This window comes from Mercenaria mercenaria, chromosome 3 (assembly GCF_021730395.1).
Source record: "Mercenaria mercenaria strain notata chromosome 3, MADL_Memer_1, whole genome shotgun sequence".
In the NCBI taxonomy this organism is placed as follows: domain Eukaryota; kingdom Metazoa; phylum Mollusca; class Bivalvia; order Venerida; family Veneridae; genus Mercenaria; species Mercenaria mercenaria.
This window is the reverse complement of record NC_069363.1, coordinates 94,667,841-94,693,649: the sequence shown is the minus strand read 5'-3', so window position 1 is coordinate 94,693,649 and position 25,809 is coordinate 94,667,841. Positions and strand designations below refer to the sequence as shown.

General features: G+C 35.9%; 2 protein-coding genes across 2 annotated transcripts; one reads left to right on the top strand and one right to left on the bottom strand.

Annotated features, from left to right (window-relative positions):
- Positions 1 to 1,511: 1,511 nt before the first annotated feature.
- Positions 1,512 to 4,117, top strand: LOC128555976 (uncharacterized). The gene is made up of 4 exons (XM_053539845.1): positions 1,512 to 1,728; positions 2,060 to 2,288; positions 3,245 to 3,913; positions 4,075 to 4,117. The coding sequence occupies exons 1-4, from the start codon at positions 1,512 to 1,514 to the stop codon at positions 4,115 to 4,117; spliced, it is 1,158 nt and encodes a 385-aa protein (XP_053395820.1).
- A 1,706-nt stretch (positions 4,118 to 5,823) lies between these two features.
- Positions 5,824 to 21,860, bottom strand: LOC123523983 (tartrate-resistant acid phosphatase type 5-like). The gene is made up of 6 exons (XM_045301825.2): positions 21,758 to 21,860; positions 20,211 to 20,443; positions 18,322 to 18,446; positions 8,908 to 9,105; positions 8,065 to 8,212; positions 5,824 to 6,805 (listed from the first exon to the last, which is right to left on the bottom strand). Exons 1-6 carry the CDS (start codon positions 21,813 to 21,815, stop codon positions 6,557 to 6,559), a joined length of 1,011 nt encoding a protein of 336 aa, XP_045157760.2. The 5' UTR covers positions 21,816 to 21,860; the 3' UTR covers positions 5,824 to 6,556.
- Positions 21,861 to 25,809: the final 3,949 nt, after the last annotated feature.

Genomic DNA, 25,809 nt, shown 5'->3' with positions numbered 1-25,809 from the left:
AAGTCAAGGATTATAACTCTTGTATGGCTGAGTGCAATCCCAAAAAAAAAACAACACAAAATGCAAAATAAGACCTTTAATGTTATATGACTTTAAGTCGAACACTTTTTTAATGAAGGCGGCCATAACTCTGGTATGGCTATGTGAAATACCAAGTGAAACACGTGGTACATGATTTCACATGCTGAATGTCAATCCTGTGAGGTTTGATGACTGTGGGACAAATACCTTTTATGTATTATGTGTTTTCTTTCCAGAAATTAACTCGTTTTCTCAGTTAAAAACTAAAGTCCAATGTAACTCGCCCTTGAAACGAATTTGCCCATAACCCGAACGAATTCGCCGCAATGTTTGACGCGCATGCGCTAATAATAACCGCTGTTTGTCGTTGTCCCGTACTTTTTCCGGGTTTCGGGTATTTTGATTCAACGACAGCTTTTAATCATCGTTCCTCGGTCTTTCTCACCCAGGCGCTGTCGTTGTTGACCTCTAGTTAAAGTTACAGAGCGGGAAAATTCAAATTCTTTAATTTGCAAAACTTTGTTTGTTTAGAATTTCAAGTGACGCTGGATCCCTATTAATCGTAAGCTGTTTTTTAATTATATTATTTTATTATCTTTATGAAAATTGATTATTTTTTCATATATGTAAGAAAAAAGTTTACTAAAATTAAAATCTATGTCATATATGCGTTTGCCCAAGAAGCGGACATCATTCGCCGTTGAAGCGAACGGGTGTTCGCTTCAAGGGCTAATGCAAATTAAATGTTGACATGTCAACTGTTTTGTGTTCTGGAAAATACTGCGTAAATTTCTATGCACGTCTTGTTGTGAATATCATCTAGAATATGCCAATATAGATAAATACCTTCTGAGCATAAACCTAAATATGCATTTGTTTAACGACTGCATCTGTAAACGGACTTTACAGAACGCAATTTCACTTCCTCTGTGTAAAATGCTATAAATTACTTAATATATTAAGAAAATAATTAGGTCTGCCATACATGTAACATTTCAGATGCCTTACTCTCAAGAGGCCTTATATAGTGCTGTGGAAGAAGTGAAGCATGGGTCATTAAGCTTACGAGGTGCTTCCAAAAAGTACAAGGTTCCTGTGACAACTTTACATGATCACAAGTCTGGAAAAGTCGCACCGGGAGCAAAGAAGGGCAAAGATCCGCTATTGCCTATAGATAAGGAGAAAGATTTAATAAATTATGCAATGCAAAGAGGGACATGGGGATTGGTTTTTCTAAGCAAACCTTTTTGCGTTTTACGGGAGAATATGCCGCTTCTGAAGGGGTATATTTTAAGGGCCGGGTAGCTTCTGAAAAATGGTGGCGAGGGTTCAAGGTTCGTCACCCTTACTTTTCATTAAGGACAGCAGAGTCTACGGCAACTGGCAGACACATGTCAATGACCCGCTCCCATGTAAGTCATTACTTTAGGGAATTAAAGACAGTTTTGACTGATAATCATATCTTAGACAACTCATCATCCATTTGGAATATGGACGAAACGGGGCTATCATTGGCACCAAAACCCCCTAAAATCATTGCCCGTAAGGGTAGCAAGATTGTACATGCTAAATCGTCCAACTCAAGAGAGATGATAACTATAATAGCATGTGGAAATGCAGCTGGGAGCATCATACCACCACATGTTATTGTCCCAGGCAAAACAAAGAGAGCACTGCACAGTTATGACACTGGAAATGCCCCTGCGGGTAAGGCCATCATCAAAATATTTTGCAATCATATTGACTGTTGTAAATTAGGTCCCTGAGTTTTTTGTTTCATGATTAAGTATCACGCATTTAGAGAAGACTTTAACACAAGTAACACCTAAGTCCATAACGCAGTACATATATACCCCTACAGTCTTTAAATTGTAAAATAAACTTTTGATTAATGACGCGCAAGAAGAGTGCCCTACTGTTTACAACATCTGTATGTGAAACTCGATATAATGTAGAAACATGTAGAACGATATTCAACTAGAATGCAATTACATGTATTTCATTATTTGCCTGTTTTGAATTTCAATGTATTATATAGGCACACAGTGCAGCGTCTCTGACAGTGGATGGACTAAACAGGGGATTAGCGAACTTTGGTTCACAGAAACGTTCCTACCAAACATTGGGCCTCATAGACCTCAAGTGCTGATTGTTGACGGCCATGATTCACACCACCATGTTGAACTCATAGGAGTGGCCAGGAAGGAGGGAATAGTAATAGTTGAGCTGCCCAGTAAAACAAGTCACTTTACGCAGCCATTTGACAGGTTTCTAATTATGGTCTAAAGTTTGTCGACATTTACTATTTCATAATATCGTTAACCGTCTAAAGTCCATTTTCAAAATAATTTTAGTCATTCATTATTTTCTTTTTCTATTTTTTATATCGCTTCATATAAGTTAGTTAAAAATTCTTCATTTTACACTGATGATTTATAGGGCAACGTTACTTCAACTTTTAACTACAACTGTAGTTCTGTTCAGTATACACACACACAAAGACAATTGTGACTGAGGAGTGACCAGATTCGAACATGCGACACTGAATTAGTCCGGCGCTCTATCCGATAATTGCGGCGCTTCTCAGTGTTTTGCCACTGGGAGATATCAGGTCTCCGATTGAAGTTCTTTTATACAATTTTTAAATGCGAAAAGCAAAATGTCAAAAAGAAAAATTTGCCCTAATTTAATTCCTAAACCGGTCTGTAAACTTTAAAGTTTGTTTTGTAGGGATAACGCATGTTTTTTCGTGTTATAATGTCTGCAGAATCCCGAGGGATTGGTTGGTGCCCGAGCCCGTAGGGCGAGGGTACCAACGTATCCCGAGGGATTCTGCAGATGTTATAACACGAAATGAACACGCGCTAACGCTATTCTAGCATAAAACGCGGAAAAAATACTAATAAATGAATACATCCTACCTCAACGCCATTAAATTTCCATGAAATGCGCGGGAATGTCTGAGCTGTTTTTTTACGTTGACGTCATTTCGTTTTGAATTATCCGTTTTGGGGCCGAATGACGTTTACGCTTTGCCACGGAACTCGCATATATAAAAAGGTGTTATAACAGCACGTGAGCGCGAGAATCTCTCTGTTAACACACGTTTTCTCTCCTGTTAAAACACCCCCGAAATGTGACAATAACAGCAGTTTTATGCTAGAATACATGTATGTAATATGTACAAGTGTTTTATAAACACCATAATACTGTGTTTTTACAGGTCTGTTTTTAAGTCTTTTAAGACGAGCTGGGGGAGACATGTACAGGACTTTACTTCGCAAACAGGGGTAGCTGTAGGACACTCCCAGTTCTTTAGAATTATGACAAAGGCGTGGAACGATGCCCTCACCAGTAACAATGTGAAAGCTGGGTTTGAAGCTACTGGTATCTGTCCTTTCAATCCAGGCGTCATACCTGACATTGCCTACAGTCCATCAGAACTGTATGTAGCAACGCCCTTAGATCAATGTAAGGAAGAGTGTAATAAAGTGGAGCAAGTCCATTCAAATCCTTCCGTAGAAACCGCTGTTTTACCCACTGTTTGTGCTGCAAGCAGTAGTACATGTACCGGAAATGATGTAATTGTTTCAATTGACATAGATGTACATGAGATGGACCAGGTTGTGGACCTACCTGTTTGTTTAGATGAGAATGGCATGATCAAGGTTCTTGAAGAGCAGTTAGGTCCACAGCAAGGTCCTGACCAAAGTCCTCAGCCATCTGCTTCTAAGCCTGAGTGCAATTCGTCAACCCTTCCCGATCAAACTAGCAATCTAAGGGAGTGCGATGCAGCATTCGCTTTATCTGTGGTCGAATCAGCAATAACTGATGAGAAAATAAACCTGTATAACAATACATACCAATCAGGCAGCACACTAAACGACTCCATGTACGAAACCTGGAAAATGTATAAAGAACAAATATCCCCAAGGCCCATAACAGTACCTATTATCCCTGACAACCCCATGCTTGTTCTACCTAAACAACAATATAAAAAGCCAACAAAAAAGAATAAATACTTTGTAGTTACTTCTGATGAATGTTTTAAAGCAAAACTGGAAGAAAAAGTAAAAAGGGAAAAGAAAATCTCTGATGCAGAAGACAGGAAACATCAAAGACAATTAAAAAGAGAAAACAGAGAAAAGGCCGCGGGGAAAAAAATAAAAAAAGAGAAAGTTTGTCTAAAGGAGCAAATTTGATTTATTGATTGAAACAGACAGACTAGTTCTTTTACATGTTATAAGAAGGTCTAGGAAAATGTTTTACTTTTAATTTGTAAACATTCAGTTTCTTCAGAGTATTGATGGTATAAAATGTTGTCTCTAGTTTGTATTTTGTTTTATGTCATCCACTATGTCTTGTAATATCTTTAACTCAGTTTCAGACACATACGCAGCAATATATTTCACAAGAAAAACATGACTCCTTATAACAATTTCTTCACAATCTCCAGCAAGTGAACGCATTTCCCATTCCTGCAGTTGATGTATCACCGTCTTTGTTATGGCATGAGATCTTGAACATAATGTTTTGATGATAACATGTAAGGTGAATAAAGAGTCATGATCGAAATGCGTTTCATGCCAGAAGAGGTTATCCAAAAGTTGATGCGCTACCCACTCGTACTCCTTTCTTCTTCCATGCATCTCACGACTGAGCAGGACTTTGATTATATTTGCCATAACCTTAACAAGATCTAAACGTTTCTGATGTAAGGAAAAGTTGCATACTTGCAAATACAATAACAACATCATCAACATTAACCTAAGCTGAAGTATACAATCAAATTCACCTCTTGAGAACAACAACCTCTAGTCAACGTAATGTTCAGTCAATATTTGTAACACCCAAAGGATGTTGCTCTACAAAGGTTGTACACGTTCGAGATGAATTTGATTTGTCATTTGAGTTTTAAAAGTTACTTTATAAGTAAAATAGCCGCTGTAATAAGCATGTATCGTGTGAGCCGTGTATGTTTTTGTAACCTTTTATCTCACTATAGACAAGTTTGATCTGTACTCTTAGAGAAATTAGAAATTCTGCTTGAGATTATATCATGGTTAAGTGAGCTTTTAAAGCCTTTTGGAATCACGATATAAGCCATCTGCCGCATATATTACGCACTGAGAAATTTCAGCTAAGCTAATAAGATATAGGGTGAGAAAATTGTGCAGCCCGACCGGAACACGAACTCGGGGCTTCGGAATACTGTTCCAATGCTCTACCAACTGATTCTCCCCGTATGTGACCAAGTCCGTTCCATGAATCTCCCTATGCTATAGCTTTCATTTATAACCGATAACTATTTCTTGTGGTAAGTACTACCTTTAATCTAGCTAGCTCATCATCAAACTATTATTGGCTACTAAATAAAACTGTATGTATAATTGTCAACAAAAAACAACAACATTTCAGAAAGGATACTAGGAAGTCTTCTTTAACAGAAATGGCGCCTTTAATTTCTGGGGAATCTGGCCAATAAGAAACCTTTTCACATAAATAAAAACAGCAAATTTCATTGGCAGCAGTCAAAAAATGTCTTGTTCGTTTAAAGGGCGAATGCATTTTACTTGTTCGCTTCATGGGCGAAAGTGTTCGTTTTAACGGCGAATTTGAGTTGTGTTAGTATTTCATGTACTTTGATTCATTGGCCCGAGATAATGACCAAGCTTTTAAGATAACGTGAACCGATGATGGTACTAGACACGGTCCGAATGAATCTGACGGTGTAGCAAGTGAGTGAACAACATGTGATCATCGCAATTTCGTAACCCGTTCGCTTCAAGGGCGAATTATGGCTATGTGAAATACCAAGTGAAACACGTGGTACATGATTTCACATGCTGAATGTCAATCCTGTGAGGTTTGATGACTGTGGGACAAATACCTTTTATGTATTATGTGTTTTCTTTCCAGAAATTAACTCGTTTTCTCAGTTAAAAACTAAAGTCCAATGTAATATTTATGTACTTTCCAGAATTTAGACTTTTTCCTCAGTTTAGAATTAAAGGTCACTGCGATTTTACTAACTTTTCAGAAATTAGTTATTTCTTCAGTTACGAACTATCCCGATATCTCTTTATATAGTAATCATATTGACATTGCAGAACTTTGGCACATTTCTCCACTAAAATTTAACATAAAGTAGCAAAATCAAAAGAGAAAATTGACCAATCAGTTTTTGTTGAAGACTTGATGTCACGTTATCATAATGTACATTCTTCAAATGCGTTTTCAGTGGCTTTTTATTAATAATAAATTAAATTTGAGCCGTGCCATGAGAAAATCAACATAGTGGCTTTGCGGCCAGCATGGATCCAGACCAGCCTGCGCATCCGCGCAGTCTGGTCAGGATCCATGCTATTCGCTAACGGTTTCTCTAATTGCTATAGGCTTTGAAAGCGAACAACATGGATCCTGAACAGACCGCGCGGATGCGCAGGCTGGTCTGGATCCATGCTGGTCGCAAACCCACTATGTTGGTTTTCTCATGGCGCGGCTCTTATGATCTACCCTCTTCCCATATTCAGATTCATTCTAATTTTCGTGGCTTTATTTCATGTTCGTAGCGTGTTACACCATTACTGTCTATAAACTTGATTTTCATTCTTGTTTCGGACACATCAAACATTGCAAATCCCCCTACACCTTTCTCAGCTGAAAAGAACCTCAGTGATTTTTCTGGCACAGCATCAAGATTTGTCTGTAGGACCTTTGACCAGGCCCCGTTCCCGCTGATAAAATAGTCCATGTTCTTCCCATCTTTGTGCGTTTGAATATGCTTGAAATAGACATGAATCTATCGGATCAATAATTTTATAAAAGCTTTCCTTGTAAGGAAAAGCCCTTATGTCTTCTTATTGTAATCAATTTAGATTTTGTATCCTTCATGACTAAACAAATAAGATTATATTTATTGTTACCCGCAGCAAGAACTGACAGGACCTACCATTACTGCGATACAGAACTTACCCACCATTAGCTATTTTGCAAATAGTTTAAAAATACTGAAAGAACATTTCTTAAATTAAGGGGACATTTATATCTATCTATAAATATTATCATATAAAATTTTCAAAATTACGCAAAAGTATATTTTATTTATTTTACTACCAAAGTCACAAAAATAAGCATGAAAATGCGTTTTTAGAAAATGAATATATATATTTTATAGAAATAAGGGAGTGTAGATTTTGATGTTTACTATGAAATGTTTAGATTTCACATACATATTAAAAGGGCATGACAACGCAATTATTTATGTTTTGTTGTCATTTTCTTCCATTGTGCTTCATTACGTTGTTCGCTGGTTTATCAATTCTAGATGTTTTACTGTATTTCTGCGACTGTTGAAAGATGGTTTGTAGTCGTAAAATGAGCGAATTCACATGATAGCTTTTCTTTTTTAAAAAAAAAATTGAAACTTTGAAAACTCATCAACAGCGTATTGTTGTGTAGACTTAATCTCAAAAATAACTAATGGCGGGTCAGCAGTTTTGTTAGGTTAAGATTGGAAAAACAATACATTCATTAATAAGAGGGGTTTTCTTTAAGCTTTTTTTAGGCTTCTCGGGGCGGGCAGTTGACAAACAAGCCTGTCAGGTGAGGTTCTCGCAAAAATGGTAAGATGCTAATTTGGCACCCTTCACCAGGGCCAAGTTCTAAGTAATTATTGCAGTGGTAGCTAATAAAATTCAGTAGCTAGGAAATGCTTGGGCCTACAGTCCTCGGACTGGCGGAGGTTGATCATAACCTCAAGATGACTTATTGATTCCGAGGTCATTGGGTCATGGTCGCAGTGACTATAGATGACCCCTAATAGGTCACAGTGACCTGCAATAGGGAAACTGTTTTTCGTCTATAGCACAACCTATCATATAACCAGAGACATAGAGACATTAACAATTGTTATATCTCTGATATAACTTTAAAAGGAGCAACACTGGACCTTTCCTAGGTTTCTTTTTTTAAAAGAAGCCTACTTGTTCTTCTTGGTTGCATTCTTTGCTCCGGAAGTACTTTTTTTACAGATTCTATTACCTGTAAATTGTGGTCGTGCCCGGACAGATACGCCGTTGCACGATGTTTGTACAGTATAGGTTCGAGCCTCGTATAGAGGCATTCAGTTGGTCCGTTCATCCCTATTGAGTAGACCGGATAGTGTCCACCCACAAGAAGATAGTCAGCCCTGGAATAGACAATACAGCATGATGGATTAGTCTAAATTCAATTATATGTGGTAATCAGTACAACGTACCTTCAGTTAAAAAAGGGATAGTTATTATCATTTTGACCTATATTTTGACCCCAGATGACCCTGTAATTAACTTGACCTAGATTTAGTAAGACACACCTTATAACCAGGTTTCATGTATATCAGATGGAAAATGAGGCAGCTGGTTTGTTGTTGGATTTTTCATGTGTTTTAACTATAGACAATACTGTTACAGACTCGACCTTAAATTTAAAAAGGAACAACAACAACCACAACAACAAAAATATATATTCTAACCATGTTTCAATATTTTCCATATTTAAATGTAGAAAGAGTTAACAATTATGTACTTTAATCTTAGATAAGCTATTTTTTAAAATGGAGTAAAATCTACATATGAGCCGCGCCATGAGAAAATCAACATAATGGGTTTGCGACCAGAATGGATCCAGACCAGCCTGCGCATCCGCGCAGTCTGGTCAGGATCCATGCTGTTCGCTAATGGTTTCTCTAATTGTAGTAGGCTTTAAAAGCGAACAGCATGGATCCTGACCAGACTGCGCGGATGCGCAGGCTGGTCTGGATCCATGCTGGTCGCAAACCCACTATGTTGGTTTTCTCATGGCACGGCTCATATCTATCAATATGAGTATAAGAATCAAACTTACGTAGAATCTTTAAGATTTTGTTCTATCCAGTTCCACTGAACCTCTGCAGCATGTATATCTTCAGGACCAAACACACGTTTCCCTTTAGGAGTAGCATGCGTCTGGCCACACAGCATGACCGTGTCAATTAGCAAAATATCCAGTACCTTATCTTTAGGTAATGTCTTTGTTATCTTGTAATAGAAATCTGGAAAGTTCCTTCAAGTAAAATATTGCATGTTGTTAATATCATCTACCCGGCGATGTAAAGGATTTTAAATACTTTTATTATGGTGCCTATGCTGTCGTGTTGAAAATCAAGAAAATCGGCCAAACAAAAGAAACATTTGAATTAGCATGACAGAGAACCTTACAAGTATGCTACAGACCAAGTCTGGTGTGGCATTATGATCAAGTTATTTAAAGGGTTCTTTTTCATTTTATACTGCTGGTCGTCCCTTAAATTTCAAACAGAACAATTAAAAAAAATGAGCGAAGACAATACTAGGAATCTTGATACAAAATTTGGCGATGATACATCAATTGAATAAGTTCTTTATAGTTTTCCCCCTTTTTTAGCCCCTGAGGGCTCTAAATAGGACCAAGTGCTATTATTTGAGAAAATGTTGGGAGAAAACCTTATATTGATGTTACAGACTAAGTTTGATGAAGATCGGTCAAGCAGGACACGAAAAACAAGTCATTTAAAGAATATTTCTATTTTTAGCTAAGTGGCTCCTGAAGGGGACCAAGTGCTCCCATTTTGAAAAGGTTTGGGAAATGCCCGTAAAATGATGCTACAGACCAAAATGAAGATCCATCAAGCGGTTCATGAAAATAAGTTTCGTTACAGTTATTTATCAACATTCAACTCCAGTGACACATAAGAGGTTCCGAGTGCCCCAATTTAATAACTAGGAAGAGAACATTACAGTGGTGCTTCTGACCAAGTTTAATGACGATAAATCAGGTGATTCATAAGAATTGATTAAAGATTGATCTGTATTTTAACCTAGTGGCCCGTAAAGGTGCCGAATCGCCCTATTTGAACAAAGTTTGGAGATTACCCAAAAAAGGGAACAAAGCGCTCCAACCTGCATACATTTGGAAGAGGGCCTAATACTGACACCTAGAACCTGGTTTAATGATCCATCATCAAGCGGTTCATGAGAAAACGTTGTTTAAATGTGATTTCATAAAAGGAGCCAAGCTTAATTATTAAAAAAAAATCTTAGAAGAAGACCATATAATGATGCGACAACCAAGTCTAATAGCTAACCTTCAAAATAGATATTTATGTCTATAGCTCTGGTGACCCCTAAATGGGCCAATCGCCTTATAATGATGCTACAGACCAAGTTAGATGAAGGTCCAACAAGCTGGTTATGAGAAATAGTCTTTTTAATGTTTCTCTACATATAGATCTAGCGGCCCTCGAGAGCCTTTTGGAACAAATTTTGGCCATGACCCCTTAATGATGCTAACAACCATCCAGCCAACAGTTCATGAGGAGTTCTAATTCCCTTTCTGAATCAACTTGGAAGACGACTTCTAATAATGCTACATACTAGTTTGACTAGTTAGATTCAAGGAGCTTGGCGTGAAAGAAGTCTAACTTTAACTTTCGTAGCTCCTAAAATGGTCCAAGCGCCCAATTTTGAATATAATTTGAAGAAGACTATGATACTGGAATTAAGGTTTGACAAAGTGCTATAGAGCGGTTCATCAGAAAAAGTCAATTAAAAGTTGTTTTTGTTTCTTTATTTTTAGTTCTGGCGGCCTCTTAAAGGGGCAAAGCTGAAACATAAAATAAATTTGATAAATATCACAGGAAGGATGCTACAGACTAAGTTTAGTCTAATTCTGACCAGTGGTTTGAGAGATGATGTTGGTTAGCAAAATCATAACTAAAACTAACCGTGGACCGTCCAGTGTCCGTCGTCCTACACGGCCTATCTAAACATTAAAAAAATTTACTTTGAAACCATGGTTTGGAATTTTCTGACACTTAGCCATGACGTTCCTTTGATATCCCTCTACCAAAGTTGTTAAAAGACTTCTATTCCACACAGAAATCTAGTTTTCATGGCAACCAAAATGAAAATCTTTAAAAATATTTTTCTCCAAATCGGTAAGGCTATTTGGTTTGTTGCATTGTTTGGTGGTCCTCTACCGAATTTGTTTAAAATTTGGCCGCCTGAGATTCACTTGTTACATAGGCGCTACATAAAAAAAAAAACTTTATGAATCATCTTGTTTAAAATTCCAATGCCATTATCTTAGATATTTGTTATGTAGCATTGCATAGTACTAGTAGTCATCTGCCAAGTTTATTTAATCATGAAAAATCCGCTCAATGGTTCACTTGGTCTACGGATCGCGGGGTCGTGAGTTCGATACTCGAGCGGGGCGTATGTTCTCCGTGACTATTTGATAAACGACATTGTGTCTGAAATCATTAGTCCTCCACCTCTGAAGTTGGCAGTTACTTGCGGAGAACTGGTTTGTACTGGTACAGAATCCAGGAACACTGGTTAGGTTAACTGCCCGCCGTTACATTGACTGAAATACTGTTGAAAAACGGCGTTAAACCCAAAACAAACAAACAAATCACTTGCTTAATATATATTTATACAGGAAAAGATATTAAATCTTCTTATCTTAAACTTGGATATTAAGCATGTTATATTATGTAATCGTTCTGTGACTAGTTTGTTCACATCATGCCCCTTTGGTCAAAATTGGCCCCGCATTGGGGTTATCTGCTTCTGCACTGATTTATATGGGCAACACTTTAAAATCTTATTGTCTTAAAATTCAAATCTGTCTTAGATATTTTGCATGCGGGCTTTTCGAAGTTTGTTCAAATCATACCTCTGCGGTCGAAACTTTTAAAGTTTTATCGTCATTTATCTAGAGAAAAGATTTAAGAAAATTCTGCCATCAAAGCAAAATCGAGACTTCTAACAGTCTATAAGATATAATAAATAATCATCCTTTATTATACATGTAATGTGTAAATAAAACTGATATTAATTACTGGAAAAAGCTGATTGATTTTGTCGCCAACACAACAACACGAAAGATAGCAAGCTGTTGTTTTGTCGTTCTGGCGGGGTGCCAAAACGACAGCACGGCTTGACAGAAACTAGAAAAAAGTGTATACCTATTAAATGATTCTTTCAGACAGTTGCACGAGACGGACAGTGCTGCTTAATATAGTATTTACTGCCACAACAGCTTCGTCCTACCCTCGCCAGAAATCCAGATGAGTATTAAGTGAATTCCAGTCAAACCAAGCTGGACTACATTTTGATAACACCAATTTGTGCAGCGGTGACTAAAAACGTGAGGTAAATGTAACTCCGATTTACGGTCATTTCCGTACCAAATTTGCAACAAAGTAAGTTCGAAAGAACTCACCTGAAACGAAACCCTATGTACTAAAGTACAGCACACGAAGAAGACTGTTGAGTTTAGGGTGTGCAGGCTTGACGGGTACTGTGCCGGGAGGTACTAAACTTGGAGGGTGTTTTATCCACAAACATTCGTGAAAACAGGCAGGCATTGCTGAGAGTTCCCACAGATGTTTCCTGTCTTCCTTAAGCAGCAAGAAACTTCCTGTTCGGGAAACAATCTGTGCGATTTCCCTACTTTCTAACACGGGGAATCAAACCATATTTTTACTTGTTTCTTTCAAATGATTCAGTGCATAAAGTTTCAAAGTTTTCAAAGTTTCAAAGTTTTTATTTTCATTAAACCAGAAGGTCATAGACCCATGTGGCACATGGTACGCTATATATACATGGCAACAGTGAACATTTAATTAATAACACAATAAACAAATGATTCGTATAACAATTGGCAACATCTTCAACAATTCATGTATATGTATGCTTCAATCTGACAAGACAAAGAGATTCATCAAAGATTTAAATGTTTCCGTATTAACGTATAAAGGCTATCTTATAGTAACTATACTAGATTGTGATATATATATAACGGTAAAATGATCTTGATTGAAAACAAAAAGAAAACGAAATATCAAGATCATTTTCCTTTCAATACACTACATAATTTATAATATGAATGAATACATGACTAAAGCTATATTTGTATTCCACGGATGACCGTTCTTGTAAGCAAGAAAGCGAAAGGGCCTTACAAGAACCGGCTTGTGGAATCTTCGCCGAAATTGGCAAAACCATTGTAATAAAACATTGGTAAAAAATTTGACAACTATAAGTGACAAGCACTTGCATCATTCCTACATTTCAGAAATAAAAATGGTCACTTACATTTTCCTTTAACTTGTCAATTTTATAACTACACAATAACTGTACCAAAACGTTTGTTGACCTTTTCTATATGGATATTTATCGGCTATACAAAAGATTTGTTCTTGTTGTAAATGCTTTTTCGATATAATTAGATAAATTCTTTACAATGCGTGGATTTTCTGAATTTACAAGTTCAATAAATTTATACATGCTAGGGCGTCTCCAAAAGTATGGTGGTATCAATCGTTTCCTTAATTCAATATACATGTTACATTGTATTACGAAATGATATTCATCCTCTAACAAGTTACAAACATTACATATTCTTTCATTTATAGGTGTACTTACAGGCTGATTCCATCTACCAGTTTCGATACAAAGGCGATGAGATGATAAACGTAAACGTGATAAACTAACACAAAATTTCTTAATATCTAATATATCTAAATATGGCTGAAACCTAAAATTACATATTTGTCTATAGAATAGGGCTCTGCTGGAATCGTTTAATCTTTCATTCCAATTTTGTAGAAACTGATCTTTTATCCTTTGTTTAACAATCGTTAAAAACATACTGGTATCACCTACTGTTTGAAAAATCCATGCTTCATGAAAACCCAACAAACACAGTAAATTTTTTATCAAAGAACACCAGTTTTTTCTATAAGGATAATTTAAAGTATCTTGATATAACATAGTGTACACTTTTCTTATATATTTTTTACAATCCGTATGTAATATTTTAATCCAAAATTTAATAATATTATAATATCTCATATTTTGTAGAGGCATCCGACCTAATTCACCATAAATAAAATCATATGAATATACAAGGTATAAATAAAATACACCGTTATGAATCATTTTTTAAGGACAGGAAAAGGCTTATTATCTATACACCAAACGTTCAAACCAACTTGCAACATCAGAATTTCAAATCATTTTCAAATGCACGCTTTAGTTTTATGCACTGTGTGGTTTAGAGTCTTTCCCAACATTTTTCAGTTATATAAACGACGCAGTGAGTACAATACCCAACTTTATAGTGCTGTCTCACAAGAATATCACGCCGTAGACTGATAACATAGTACAGCACCAAGTAACATTAAACAGACACCAGGATGACCAGTCCAGATACTATCCTTTTAATGCTGAGCGATAAGCGAGGAAGCTACTAGTCCCATCTTTAACGCATTTGGTATGACGCGTCCAGGGATTGAATCCACGGTCTACCGCATTCGAAGAGGGTGTTACCAACAGGCTACCGAGGCGGTTTTATACACTGAGACATTGTCTTAATCAATTTGCAGAATTTTATGTTGGAAACTTCATTTGTTATAATGTTAATTGTTTTAAATCTGTGCCATCGTCAAAAAAAAAACAAAAAACAAAAAAAAAAACAACAACAACACCAAAACAAACAAACAAACTAATAAATGTTTTTGAACAATATCTTTTATATGTTTTAATGCCAGATGATCGTTTTTCAATCCTGACGAAGAAGTTTTATATTAAATTCAAATGAAATTTTCAAACATTGTAAATGAGTTACGTGTTGCAATTGCCTTAGTTATAGTTTTGGATGTGTTTGGGGTCAGATAGGGTGAATGTTTATCATCTTTTCTTTTTTTCAAAATACCTCTACCAAACATGCAATGTCATAGTATTATAAAAGTTTAGATTAAGTTACTGCAAGCAAATAAAAACAAATATCTTAGAAGAATACGATATTGTTGACCTCACAAATAGAAAACAAAAGTAGTGTCAGGAAACATCGACTATCTCGATTTTGGAGAAAGAAGCATGGCAAATCCAAGTAAGCTGGAGTTGTCACTGGAGTGTTTTATGACTACAATGTGGAATACGACATTGCACAATAGTTTCAGTCAGAGTCAGCTATATTTAGTAATTTTAGATATACAGTGAACGTGTATTAAGACACAGCCTAAGTATAACAGGGATATTGTTCTGGAAGAATGATTTAATGCACCATGTGTCATAACATGTAACAAGTAATTGGGAACAACTATTCTAAGTTTGAAACAAGTCCATCTAGTAATCGCTGTGATAGAGCAAAAGTAAAAGGGGACATACTTTATGAATGTGTGCCAGAGTTAAGTACCTTGTGTCAAATAATGAGGGCGACGATTTAAAAGAACTATCGTAAGTTTGAATCAAATCCATTCAGAAATAACAAATACATAGCGGAAGTGCATCGAAATTAACCTGAAATTCAAAGTAACAAGGGAGCATACATTATAAAACACTGGTGCAAGAAGCATAGCCCTTGTGTCTTAAATGTGGATACAAATCTGAAACAACTAGTTTAAGCGGTTATAGTAACAGTGCATTAAAACTTTAACATGACATTTTAAGTTAAAAGGGAGAATTAATGATGATGTGGGATCATCATTGTAAGATTGAAGCGAATATCCCTCTGTTATAACAGAGGTACATGGAAAATGCGTTAACCTAAATTTCAAATGGGAGCATCATCCATGAAATATTTCTACCAGTGTCATCGTCCTTGTGTCATATAATGTAGTTGCAAATCCATCAAATAGTAACAGAGATAAAAAGGGCATCAAAACTTAAACCAAGGTATGGACACAGATGCGAACGCTAATGCTGACACCAACGCCAGGGCGAGTAGGATAGCTCTCCATATCTTTAGTTTAGTAGAGGTAAAATTGATACGCATTGTCGAAGGATAATTATGAGCATTTGTATTTCTTGAAGTATGTTTCTCTCAGACTATTTGAATGTCTAAATTATTCTTACTTAATGTTAAACAAAGTCTTAAATATTAGTTCTAGAAGGCTGAAAGAATCAAATCACAAGTGGAGCATTATTCTACAGATTTATTCCGAGCAGAAGTGCACAGCCATATTCCAATACTATAAATATTAGGAAAGTCCATTTATGTTTGTCATGCGTACGTTAATTTCCATTTTTTTTGTTGTTGAGATTTTTAGATGGACAAGACCTATTTGTATGCACTAGATGAGAGAAAATGTAACGTATATAATAAGCTGAAAGACACGTTTCACTTCGTTTCGGAATGTATTTTATGTAACGATTTAAAGAGGAATTATGCGCATCTTACTGCACATAGTGTGTTTTTCAGATGCTGTGCATTCAGATGTGTTAAATGAACGATTATGTTGCATAAATATTTGAAATTGATGCTTTGGAAATAACGAAATCGGACTATGGTGTCGAATAAATATATAAAGATAGACAATAATTATAGAAAATATGAGCTGCCATGGGAAAACCAACTAGTGGGTATGCGACCAGCATGGATCCAGACCACCTCGCATCGCGCAGTTGTCAGATCCATGTGTTGCTAACATTTCTCCAATTCCAATAGCTTTAAAAGCGAACAGCATGGATCTGACCAACTGCGCGATGCGCAGCTGGTTGTTCATGCTGGTCGAAAGCACAAAGTTGGTTTTCTCATGGCACGGCTCATATGATATTGCAACATATTACACGCCATAAGTGCCATAATGAATTTAAATCTGTAAGTTGAAAAACATTTAATTTTAGAACTAATGAACTTTACGGTTAAATCAGTTTGTAAGATATATTTTGCACATAAAAGTGCTAAATACGAGGTGCTTATATGATATTTACATTACATGCATAAACTTAATTATGCTAAACAGGCAGACATACATTTATAGTGTGACTGAATTTTTATTAACATAATACAGTTAAGGCCTGCATTTCTGTTCAAACGAAACTACCAGAACTAATGATAATTACATATTTTGCATAGCAAAACGCTTACAAAATATTTACTTAAATCAGTATTTTCTTTGGTTAAAAATGGAAAAAAGGCACAGATTTTGTTTTATTTTGTTTTCGGACAAGAAGTGACAATGGACTTTATTGCCATTACGACTGATTTGTACATTCTTTACATTTGAGCCGTGCCATGAGAAAACCAACATAGTGGGTTTGCGACCAGCATGGTTCCAGACCAGCCTGCGCATCCGCGCAGTCTGTCAGATCATGCTGTTCCTATTAGTTTCTCATTCAATTAGGCTTTGAAAGCGAAAAGCATGGATCTGACCAGACTGCGCGGATGCGCAGGCTGGTCTGGATCCATGCTGGTCGCAAACCCACTATGTTGGTTTTCTCATGGCATGGCTCAATTTTCTTTTCATCTTTATAAATTTGTGTGTTGGTTCAAGTTTCATACATAGAATTCGGGCTACTTTTTAGACGTCTATAAATAACGTAACACAAGTAAATGAATAGTTTAAGATACAAAATAAAAGGTCAGTAAAGGACGAGTACATTACACAATATATTTTACTTTATACATGTATATACATTTTAGTAGTATGGTACCACAAATGCAAGTTTTTTCGCTGTTTGATTGGTGATACCCATTCGAAGACTGTGTTAATTGAATAGAATGTGACTTGATTTTATGTGGATATTAAAGATATATTCGTTTAATCTTAATGGTTTTTCTTTCGTGCTTATGTCGTAATATTTGTCTAAATTGTTGTTTATGCCACATGTGTCTTAGAATAAAATAAACTTGAAACCTAAATGACCGCGCCATGATAAACAAATAGGGGGTATGCGACCAGCATGGATCCAGACACCTGCGCATCCGCGCAGTCTGTCAGGATCATGCTGTTCGCTTCAAAGCTATTGCAATTTAAGAAAACTGTTAGCGAACAGCATGGATCCTGACCAGACTGCGCGGATGCGCAGGCTGGTCTGGATTCATGTGTCGCAACCCACTTTGTTGGTTTTCCATGGCGCGGCTCAAATGTGTACTTTCAGATGTCAAATGAGAGTAATAGTCTGTGTGAATATTTTGTATTGTTCTGCTTAATAAAACCCTCAACAAAATAGATGCAAGCTTGTGCGTTATGCATTATGTCACAAATATTCTGAAACAGCTCTTTCCCTCAGTCTGCGGCCATCTCCATGCGAAGGTGACCTTCTCCCCCGTCTGTATGTTGTTTTTACTTATTTAAATATACATTAGCTCGGACAATACAAAGAAGTTTTTTTTTTACACTTATCGAGCACATTTTGCATAACTGTTGCAAATTATGATATTGGGTAGACATGATGGCCATTCCTGGAAAAATAATCAAAGCTATATAAGAAATGGAACCCTTACCATCTGTGTGAAACACTTGAGTATTGAATTTGTGCTAAAACTCTGCCGTAGTGATCATGATTTCCGGCGATGAAGTACCACGGAATATGCAATGATTCCTGGTAAAATACGTCTTCAAATGTTGTCTTCAATGTCGAAAATAAAGAAATAAATAATAATATTAGTACTGTTTAGTATACATTATTTTTTTTTTCTCAGTACAAAAACAAGTACGATACTTTCACCTTCATTTCTGTTAGGATGACATAGAGGATGAATTTTGCCATGTCGTTCAAGCGTGCTGACAGAATGACACGAAAACAATCGTTTTTGTTGTTGTCATTTTCACAAGAAAACTCGACAGTCAGAGGGTGATATCTGAACAGTTTATGTATTAAGCTGTAAAAATCCAAACTGAAGACTGAAAAATGTGTTGGAGCTTTTTCTTTGTTTCCGCCACGACGCCTGCCGACACGAAAAGTAGAAAACTCGTCAAATACATTTGACCAAAATTGAAATGAAATAAAATGAGACTCGCGTAAGATGTATTAAGTTAGACCAGGGCTTCGTTACCATATATATACCAGCATAAAAGTGCTGTTACTGCCATTTTAAAGGGACAAATCTCCAAAGCGGAGAAAATTAATGAGACCATCTGCTGTTAACACACTTTGTATCTGTGCATGTATTTAAGCCATATAACAAATGTCACGTCCACATATAGAAGTCCCCAAAACAAGAACGAGGAGAGCATATGACCTCGTCATGGATGGGATATAATGACCATTTATCGTCAAAATGTTTGAATAATTTAGTTTTTTTACATATGTTATGCTTACCTAATGGCCTAAGCATACTAAAGCACCTAGCAGTAGCTTGGTATTCTGTAGATATTTTACTGGCACGAAAAACATACGGTATCCCCAAATTTACATTGCAAACAAGTGATAATTGACCAGAAGACCAATATTTTCAAATCTGTCTAACAAAAAATGAAGCACACAACTCTATCATTTTTACTAGCTGAATTTCCTTCGGATACAATTTTACTTTGTGAAAATATGGTTTATTTCTATATTGTGGAAAAATATGTATTGTTCAGATATACCGTGTACAACACAGATTAGCCCGCCCGTTTAGCTCAGTAGGTAAGAGCGTTGGTCTACGGATCGCGGGGTCGTGAGTTCGATCCTCGGGCGGGGCGTATGTTCTCCGTGACTATTTGATAAACGACATTGTGTCTGAAATCATTAGTCCTCCACCTCTGGTTCATGTGGGGAAGTTGGCAGTTACTTGCGGAGAACAGGTTTGTACTGGTACAGAATCCAGGAACACTGGTTAGGTTAACTGCCCGCCGTTACATGACTGAAATACTGTTGAAAAACGGCGTTAAACCCAAAACAAACAAACAAAAACAAAAACAACACAGATTCTTAACTCATAGTTAGCATTTATCATATAAAACTTACATCAATAACTTAAAAATTGTCAATTTGTTTGTTTTGGGTTTTTCAACAGTATTTCAGTTATGTAAAGGCGGGCAGTTAACCTAACCAGTGCTCCTGAATTCTGTACCAGTACAAACCTGTTCTCCGTAAGTAACTGCCAACTTCCCCACATGAATCAGAGGAGGTGGAGGACAAATGATTTCAGACACAATGTCTTTTATTAAATCGTCATGGAGAACATACGGTCCGCCCGGGGATCGAACTCACGACCTCGCGATCCGTAGATCGATGCTCTCTCTATTGAGCTAAGCGAGCGGGTTTTTAGAAATTGTCATACATTAAGTATTTAGCAATCAAATATTTTGCAATTAGAAAGAAGTATTTGTCATTAAGAACATGTCATTTTGCATGCTGGGTTTCTATTCTTTGTGTACTTAGAGCGGCAACAAACAATTTTCATACCTGAAACCTACTGCTGAGCATATTTCTCACACCGTTCATATAAAAGTTGTCACCAAGTGAAAGTACAAAACTCGCATTTTCTCTCTCCGCCGTGATTGCAAGTTGTTGTGCTACGTCGATTTGAACTTTGGTTTTGTAAGGATAGCGAGGCCTACCACCCCAGTCTGCTAAAACCAGAAACCGCACCGAGTCATGGGTACTATCTGTATTTTGCACGAGTGGCGCCCCTTCAACTGTGAGAAGACATACTATTTTTTTTTAAAAAAAAAGTGAAAGGACCATGAGCAGCCCAGTTCATCACATTTGTCCACTAATAGGGAAAAGGCTTGAAAAAATTGAAGATTCAAATGATTATTAGAGTTGTTGCTATAGAGCATTTTACTTTATTTCCATTGCAACATTTTGCTGAAATCACATGACAGTTCTATTCTTGACATAAATGCAAAATAATTTCATTGTCAGTGAAACCCTTTGCAATACACCACCACTACCGTTCGTGGTCATATTTCTGATTTGATTTTACAATGTGCTTCTTTGAAAAATGTTGGTTTTTATTTTTGCTTTAAACATGATCTCCACTTTTCTTTTGATTTTTTTTTCAGAACTAATACTACGCAAGTTAAAGACATCTAAAATGGGCATTGGTGCTTGCTGCAGCCATAAGGCAGTTTCTCAGTTTTTATAGACATTGCAGAATAAAAGAAACAAGCTATTTAGTGTGCTCATGTGGGTTTTCACATCATCATCAACTAACATTACTAATGGTGTTGCTCTGTCTGGTCCAGGATTCACAAAAATGCCAACGTTGTATCCAACAATCAAGAAAAATCAGAACATAAAAAGGATAATTTTCTACCGGTGTAACGTTAAATATTGACTCCGTTGAAAATTGGCCCAACTGATCAAAATTTAATGTTGAAATATTGGTGGGATCAATTCTCAACGTTGCAAAAGGACCTTTTCATCAAAATGTAATGCTGAAATGTTGACGAATTGACACGGTGTCAATTCTTAACGATGAAAAAGGACCCATAGGGTCTATTTTCAACGGGGTCAGTTTAAATGTTACACCGGCTGTTGTCTGCCCGGTGCTTATTTACTACCAACTGTGCTGGCAAATTATTTACACATTTTTTTCTCGAAGGAAGATAATTTTTTTTATTGAAGTTTTTGTTGAGACGTCACAAAGCAGTACGATTTGATTCTTTTAATACAGGAATATTAATCAAACTACTTAGGAAGAATAAAGTTAAAGATATATACATGAGAAAAAATACTATATAGAAAAATAAATTCTGAAAAACAGAAAAAACGCCAAAATGCTATATTTATTCTCATTTTAACCAAAATATATTTACGTTTCACTTGACAGGTGTTTGCTTTTACAATTAAAACTTTATCTATTTACAATGATACTTAAAGATATGCACTGTTTCTCCGCTCTAAAATTGTCACCATTAGTGTTACTATTACAACTACGATTAAATATTTTATCATAAATTTTATATTTCACACCACTATTATTATTTATTGTTAAAATATTTTACCTTTTAACGTCAAAACCAACACAAAGATTAGAGGAAAGCCGCCGTTCATGAGACACATATCAACATAGATCGACACAAGACTACTTCAGCAAAAGAATATAACATTCTTATATACTGTGACGATAAAAAACAATTTAATGTAGGTAGCAGGCTATATTGATTTAGTTGGTGAGTGAATGGCTAGCTTTTGCTTTCTCCATTTAACCATGTCACTACTGTGCATGTGATTTATTCATTATGCATTTCAAATTAATTTCAATCTAATTAGTACAAATTGGTGCGGGCAGATATACTGTTTTCGTGATTTATTAGTTCAATGACAGTCTTTGCTTGGCTGTACATGAATATGCCCGAAAAGTCTTCAAATTTAGTGCAGGAAGACTTACAGAATAGGCCATTATGTTATCGGATACAGCTAAGTCCAAACCATACTAAATGATACTATTTTCGTCTCTGTTAAGGGGGCGCATATTGCTACATTCACAGTTCATACAGAAATGAGAAAGGGGTGCATATTCAAGAAATTGATGGTGGGAAGATAAAAAGCATATTCCTAAATTGATACAATATTGATGGACACCTGTAATATTCAGTACTTTGTGCATAAGGATGTGGTACTATGAATATAACAGGAAAACAGAGGTCTTTGTGAAAGTACATTCAACACAAAATATTAAGCTTTTGTACAATACCAGTGTAACAAATAATGTTGTAGGGATGAGATTTTCTTTCTATCACACCAGGTTTGCTGAAACATGTAAAAATTTAACGCCATGTCATTTCAACTCGGGATGGACGCCATCTTTCTCATTGATAAAAAATGTAAACAAAAAAATCAGAGTGGGATTAGCATTGCAAGGGCATAACATGACATTCTACACAATTAATTTACCTTAGTACAGATATCTAAGATGCTACACAGGTCTGGTGGGTTAAATGCATAACGTCGATCACTTGAAATTGATCTTGAAAAAGTGGTTAATTTTGGTTTATTTACATGGTTTTTGATTTTCCCGCGACTTCTCGGCGATTCACTGCAAAAAGTATTACTGCGCCGGACGAGCGGTAACTCTAATAATCAACGGGAGACAACTTAGGGGTCAAGCACTTGTATTTCCATGGACATTTATCAAAAAATATTACTTACAGTGGACTATTTTGCTATTCGAACTTATTTCCGCTTTCAGTTGTGAGGCACTTCCGTTACACTTTTTGACAACAATATCAAAATACAAAATGAATTAATAAAGTCACATATAAACCGACTGCTACTGAGATCAGTGTAAGTGAAGTTGTTATTGCAACATTATACTTGTTCAATACGTTATGACATAAAGTTTTTCATGAACTGCATTATCAAATTAATTACGTTTAGATGATATTGCATTTACAACTTGTCTGACCCCGTTTTGTACGTGAATGACAGCAGTCTCGTGCAACTCGAGCAAACAAAGTTATGAAAAGTATGGTGGAGAATTCAATGACACATTATAAATGGCATTAAAGTGAGGATAATTGTATATTTTGTCCAGTTCTGATCATTGACATTCCTGCTTTGTATTAGTAAGTTTTGTGAATGAGATTAGAAAGTTACTTTTGCACATATACACATTGATTGACCTCTCAACCAAATTTCATACCTTATTTTATGGCTTTTTAAGACAACACATTTTCAAAAGATTGTTGAATGTGTTTCAAAGATTGTTGAATGTGGGTCAAAGTACATTTACCATATAAGAAAAAATCATTTAGGTTGAAATTCACTGTCATTTGTACTTCATTGTTTTTATCACTTTTAATGAAACATCTTGGGTAAATGGTACATTAAACTTGACATTAAACTCCTTCCGTTCATATCCTAAAATTAACTTTAAAACATCTTCCTTACGATTAAAAAATAAGCATATGGATAATATAATAAACAGACCTAAAATGTCTTTAAAAACATTGTTTTGATATATTTGTTTCTTTGATACAGGTACGGTATTTTTTCATGAATAGTTTCATTTGAATACTCCACGTCAAGTTCGACAAAGCTTTCAGTTTCATTTTTATCCTGTTCATATCTATATTTCAGTTTCGTAAATAAAAATTTTACTACGGTCTTATGTTTACCATGCAGATTTGTCAACCTTGTATTCTTTTTTTTTCACATACTACAGGGTACCACTTTTAACCAATGTCAGCATAATCACCATTGTAAAGGTTATCACAGTAAACAATAGGAACTCTATCAGCAAGATCGACTAATTCATGTTTAAAATAATCAATGTTATTATTACATTAATATTCTCAATATCCTCTTGTAAAGTATGTAGAATAATTTTGTATCATTTGCCGATAATCCAGCTAGACTTACTTGCTTTTTCTCTATTCGAAGCATATTTGAGCCGCGCCATGGGAAAACCAACATAGTGGTTTTGCGACCAGCATGGATCCAGACCAGCCTGCGCATCCGCGCAGTCTGGTCAGGATCCATGCTGTTCGCTATCAATTCCTATTGCAATTAGAAAAACAGTTAGCGAACAGCATGGATCCTGACCAGACTGCGCGGATGCGCAGGCTGGTCTGGATCCATGCTGGTCGCAAAGCCACTATGTTGGTTTTCTCATGGCGCGGCTCATTTATACTCTACTTGCTCGCATATATGGTATCTTTACCAGGCTTATCAAGAGACAAGGATTCTAAGTTTCATTTAATCATAAAATTTGAAAAAATCTAGACAGACCGAACAAAAGTACCAAACTTTGCAAAGAAGTAGTTTGAACCATACAAGACATTGGTTATAAAGGCCAATGTCACAGCCCTTTGTAATTCTATTTTTAGAACATTCCAAATGGCCTCATTTAAAAAAAAATACTATTTAAGTATGTTCTGTTTTATGTTATTTTTGATACATATTTATGAATAGATTGATTTATACCTTTTCCTAGGGTCAAATGATGCATTTGTATTAAGTGATGTCAATTTTCACATCAGTCTGTCTGTTTATCCGCCTGTCTTTACGAAAAGGTTCCTTCTTTTTCTTAGATTATGCTTGTGGGTATAACTATTGATGAACCCCGTAAGGTGAAACTAGACTTTAATTCTGTATTGGTGTAGAGGACATGAATATGTCTGACCAACTTTCCTGTTATTAATGCAAGAAGTATGTATACAACAATTTGTTTATATGCTTAAAGTTTCATAATTACTTTGTTTATAATGTGGCTGCCGCATTTATTGTTATGAACATAAAGTATATCAATTTCCTGTTAAATCTTATTTTTCGAAAATTATCAATAACATATTTTTCAAAGGTTTGAATATTTGGTTCGCTTGAAAAGGTGCATAATTCGGCAAAGAAGAGAATGGGCAAGCAGCTTAACATTTGAAAAGAAGGATATACTGTTTTTAACTGTAAATATTTATTGGACACAATAGAAGACATAGCGGTAGTATGATAATTACATGTAAAACGGAGGAATTTACATTTTTTCATTTCTAAGATAGGCCTGAAGTTACAAAGATCATAAGAATCCAATGCCAATGGAATGTAATATACTGCAAAATTCACAGAAAACTTGTATTTCGTATTTAGTTTTCAACTTTAACGTCACAAGAACCTTGCATACATATAGAAGACAGAGTTCTTATTAAAAGCATATACATGTATGGGAACTTTCAGTGATAAATGTTTGAGAGTCAGCAATTCAAATCTTCTTTTGGCTTTTAATGATCATACAGACGAGAACGACTACGTAAAATAAGAGGAGTTAGAGTAAAGGTAAATAAGAAGGATCTCATTATATCAACAAAATGTATGCGTATACATCAATTCCATCTCTTTTCTATGAGAATAACTATAGCTTATTAGTTTATACTAAAAACTTATTTTTAGCTTTATTATGATAAAAGCTTGAAGCTTATCTAAACCACTACTGAGTCCATTTCCTGGAAAATCGAGTACTGGTGCCATATGAGAATGCTTGGTCATGGTCCAAGTGGGGCTTGAACCTTCGACCTCCGAGTTGAGCGGCCGACACCTCAACCGCTAGACAATCACACCCCTA

Excerpts from the sequence above, each read along its gene's own strand:
- LOC128555976 (XM_053539845.1), top strand. The coding sequence starts at position 1,512 with ATGGACGAAACGGGGCTATCATTGGCACCAAAACCCCCTAAAATCATT. Across the intron at positions 1,729-2,059 it reads CACTGGAAATGCCCCTGCGG|GCACACAGTGCAGCGTCTCT; the intron begins GTAAGGCCATCA and ends TGTATTATATAG. Across the intron at positions 2,289-3,244 it reads TTTACGCAGCCATTTGACAG|GTCTGTTTTTAAGTCTTTTA; the intron begins GTTTCTAATTAT and ends GTGTTTTTACAG.
- LOC123523983 (XM_045301825.2), bottom strand. The coding sequence starts at position 21,815 with ATGTGTCTCATGAACGGCGGCTTTCCTCTAATCTTTGTGTTGGTTTTG. Across the intron at positions 20,444-21,757 it reads GTTGGTTTTGACGTTAAAAG|TTGAAGGGGCGCCACTCGTG; the intron begins GTAAAATATTTT and ends GTCTTCTCACAG. Across the intron at positions 18,447-20,210 it reads TGCTCAGCAGTAGGTTTCAG|ACAACATTTGAAGACGTATT; the intron begins GTATGAAAATTG and ends TCGACATTGAAG.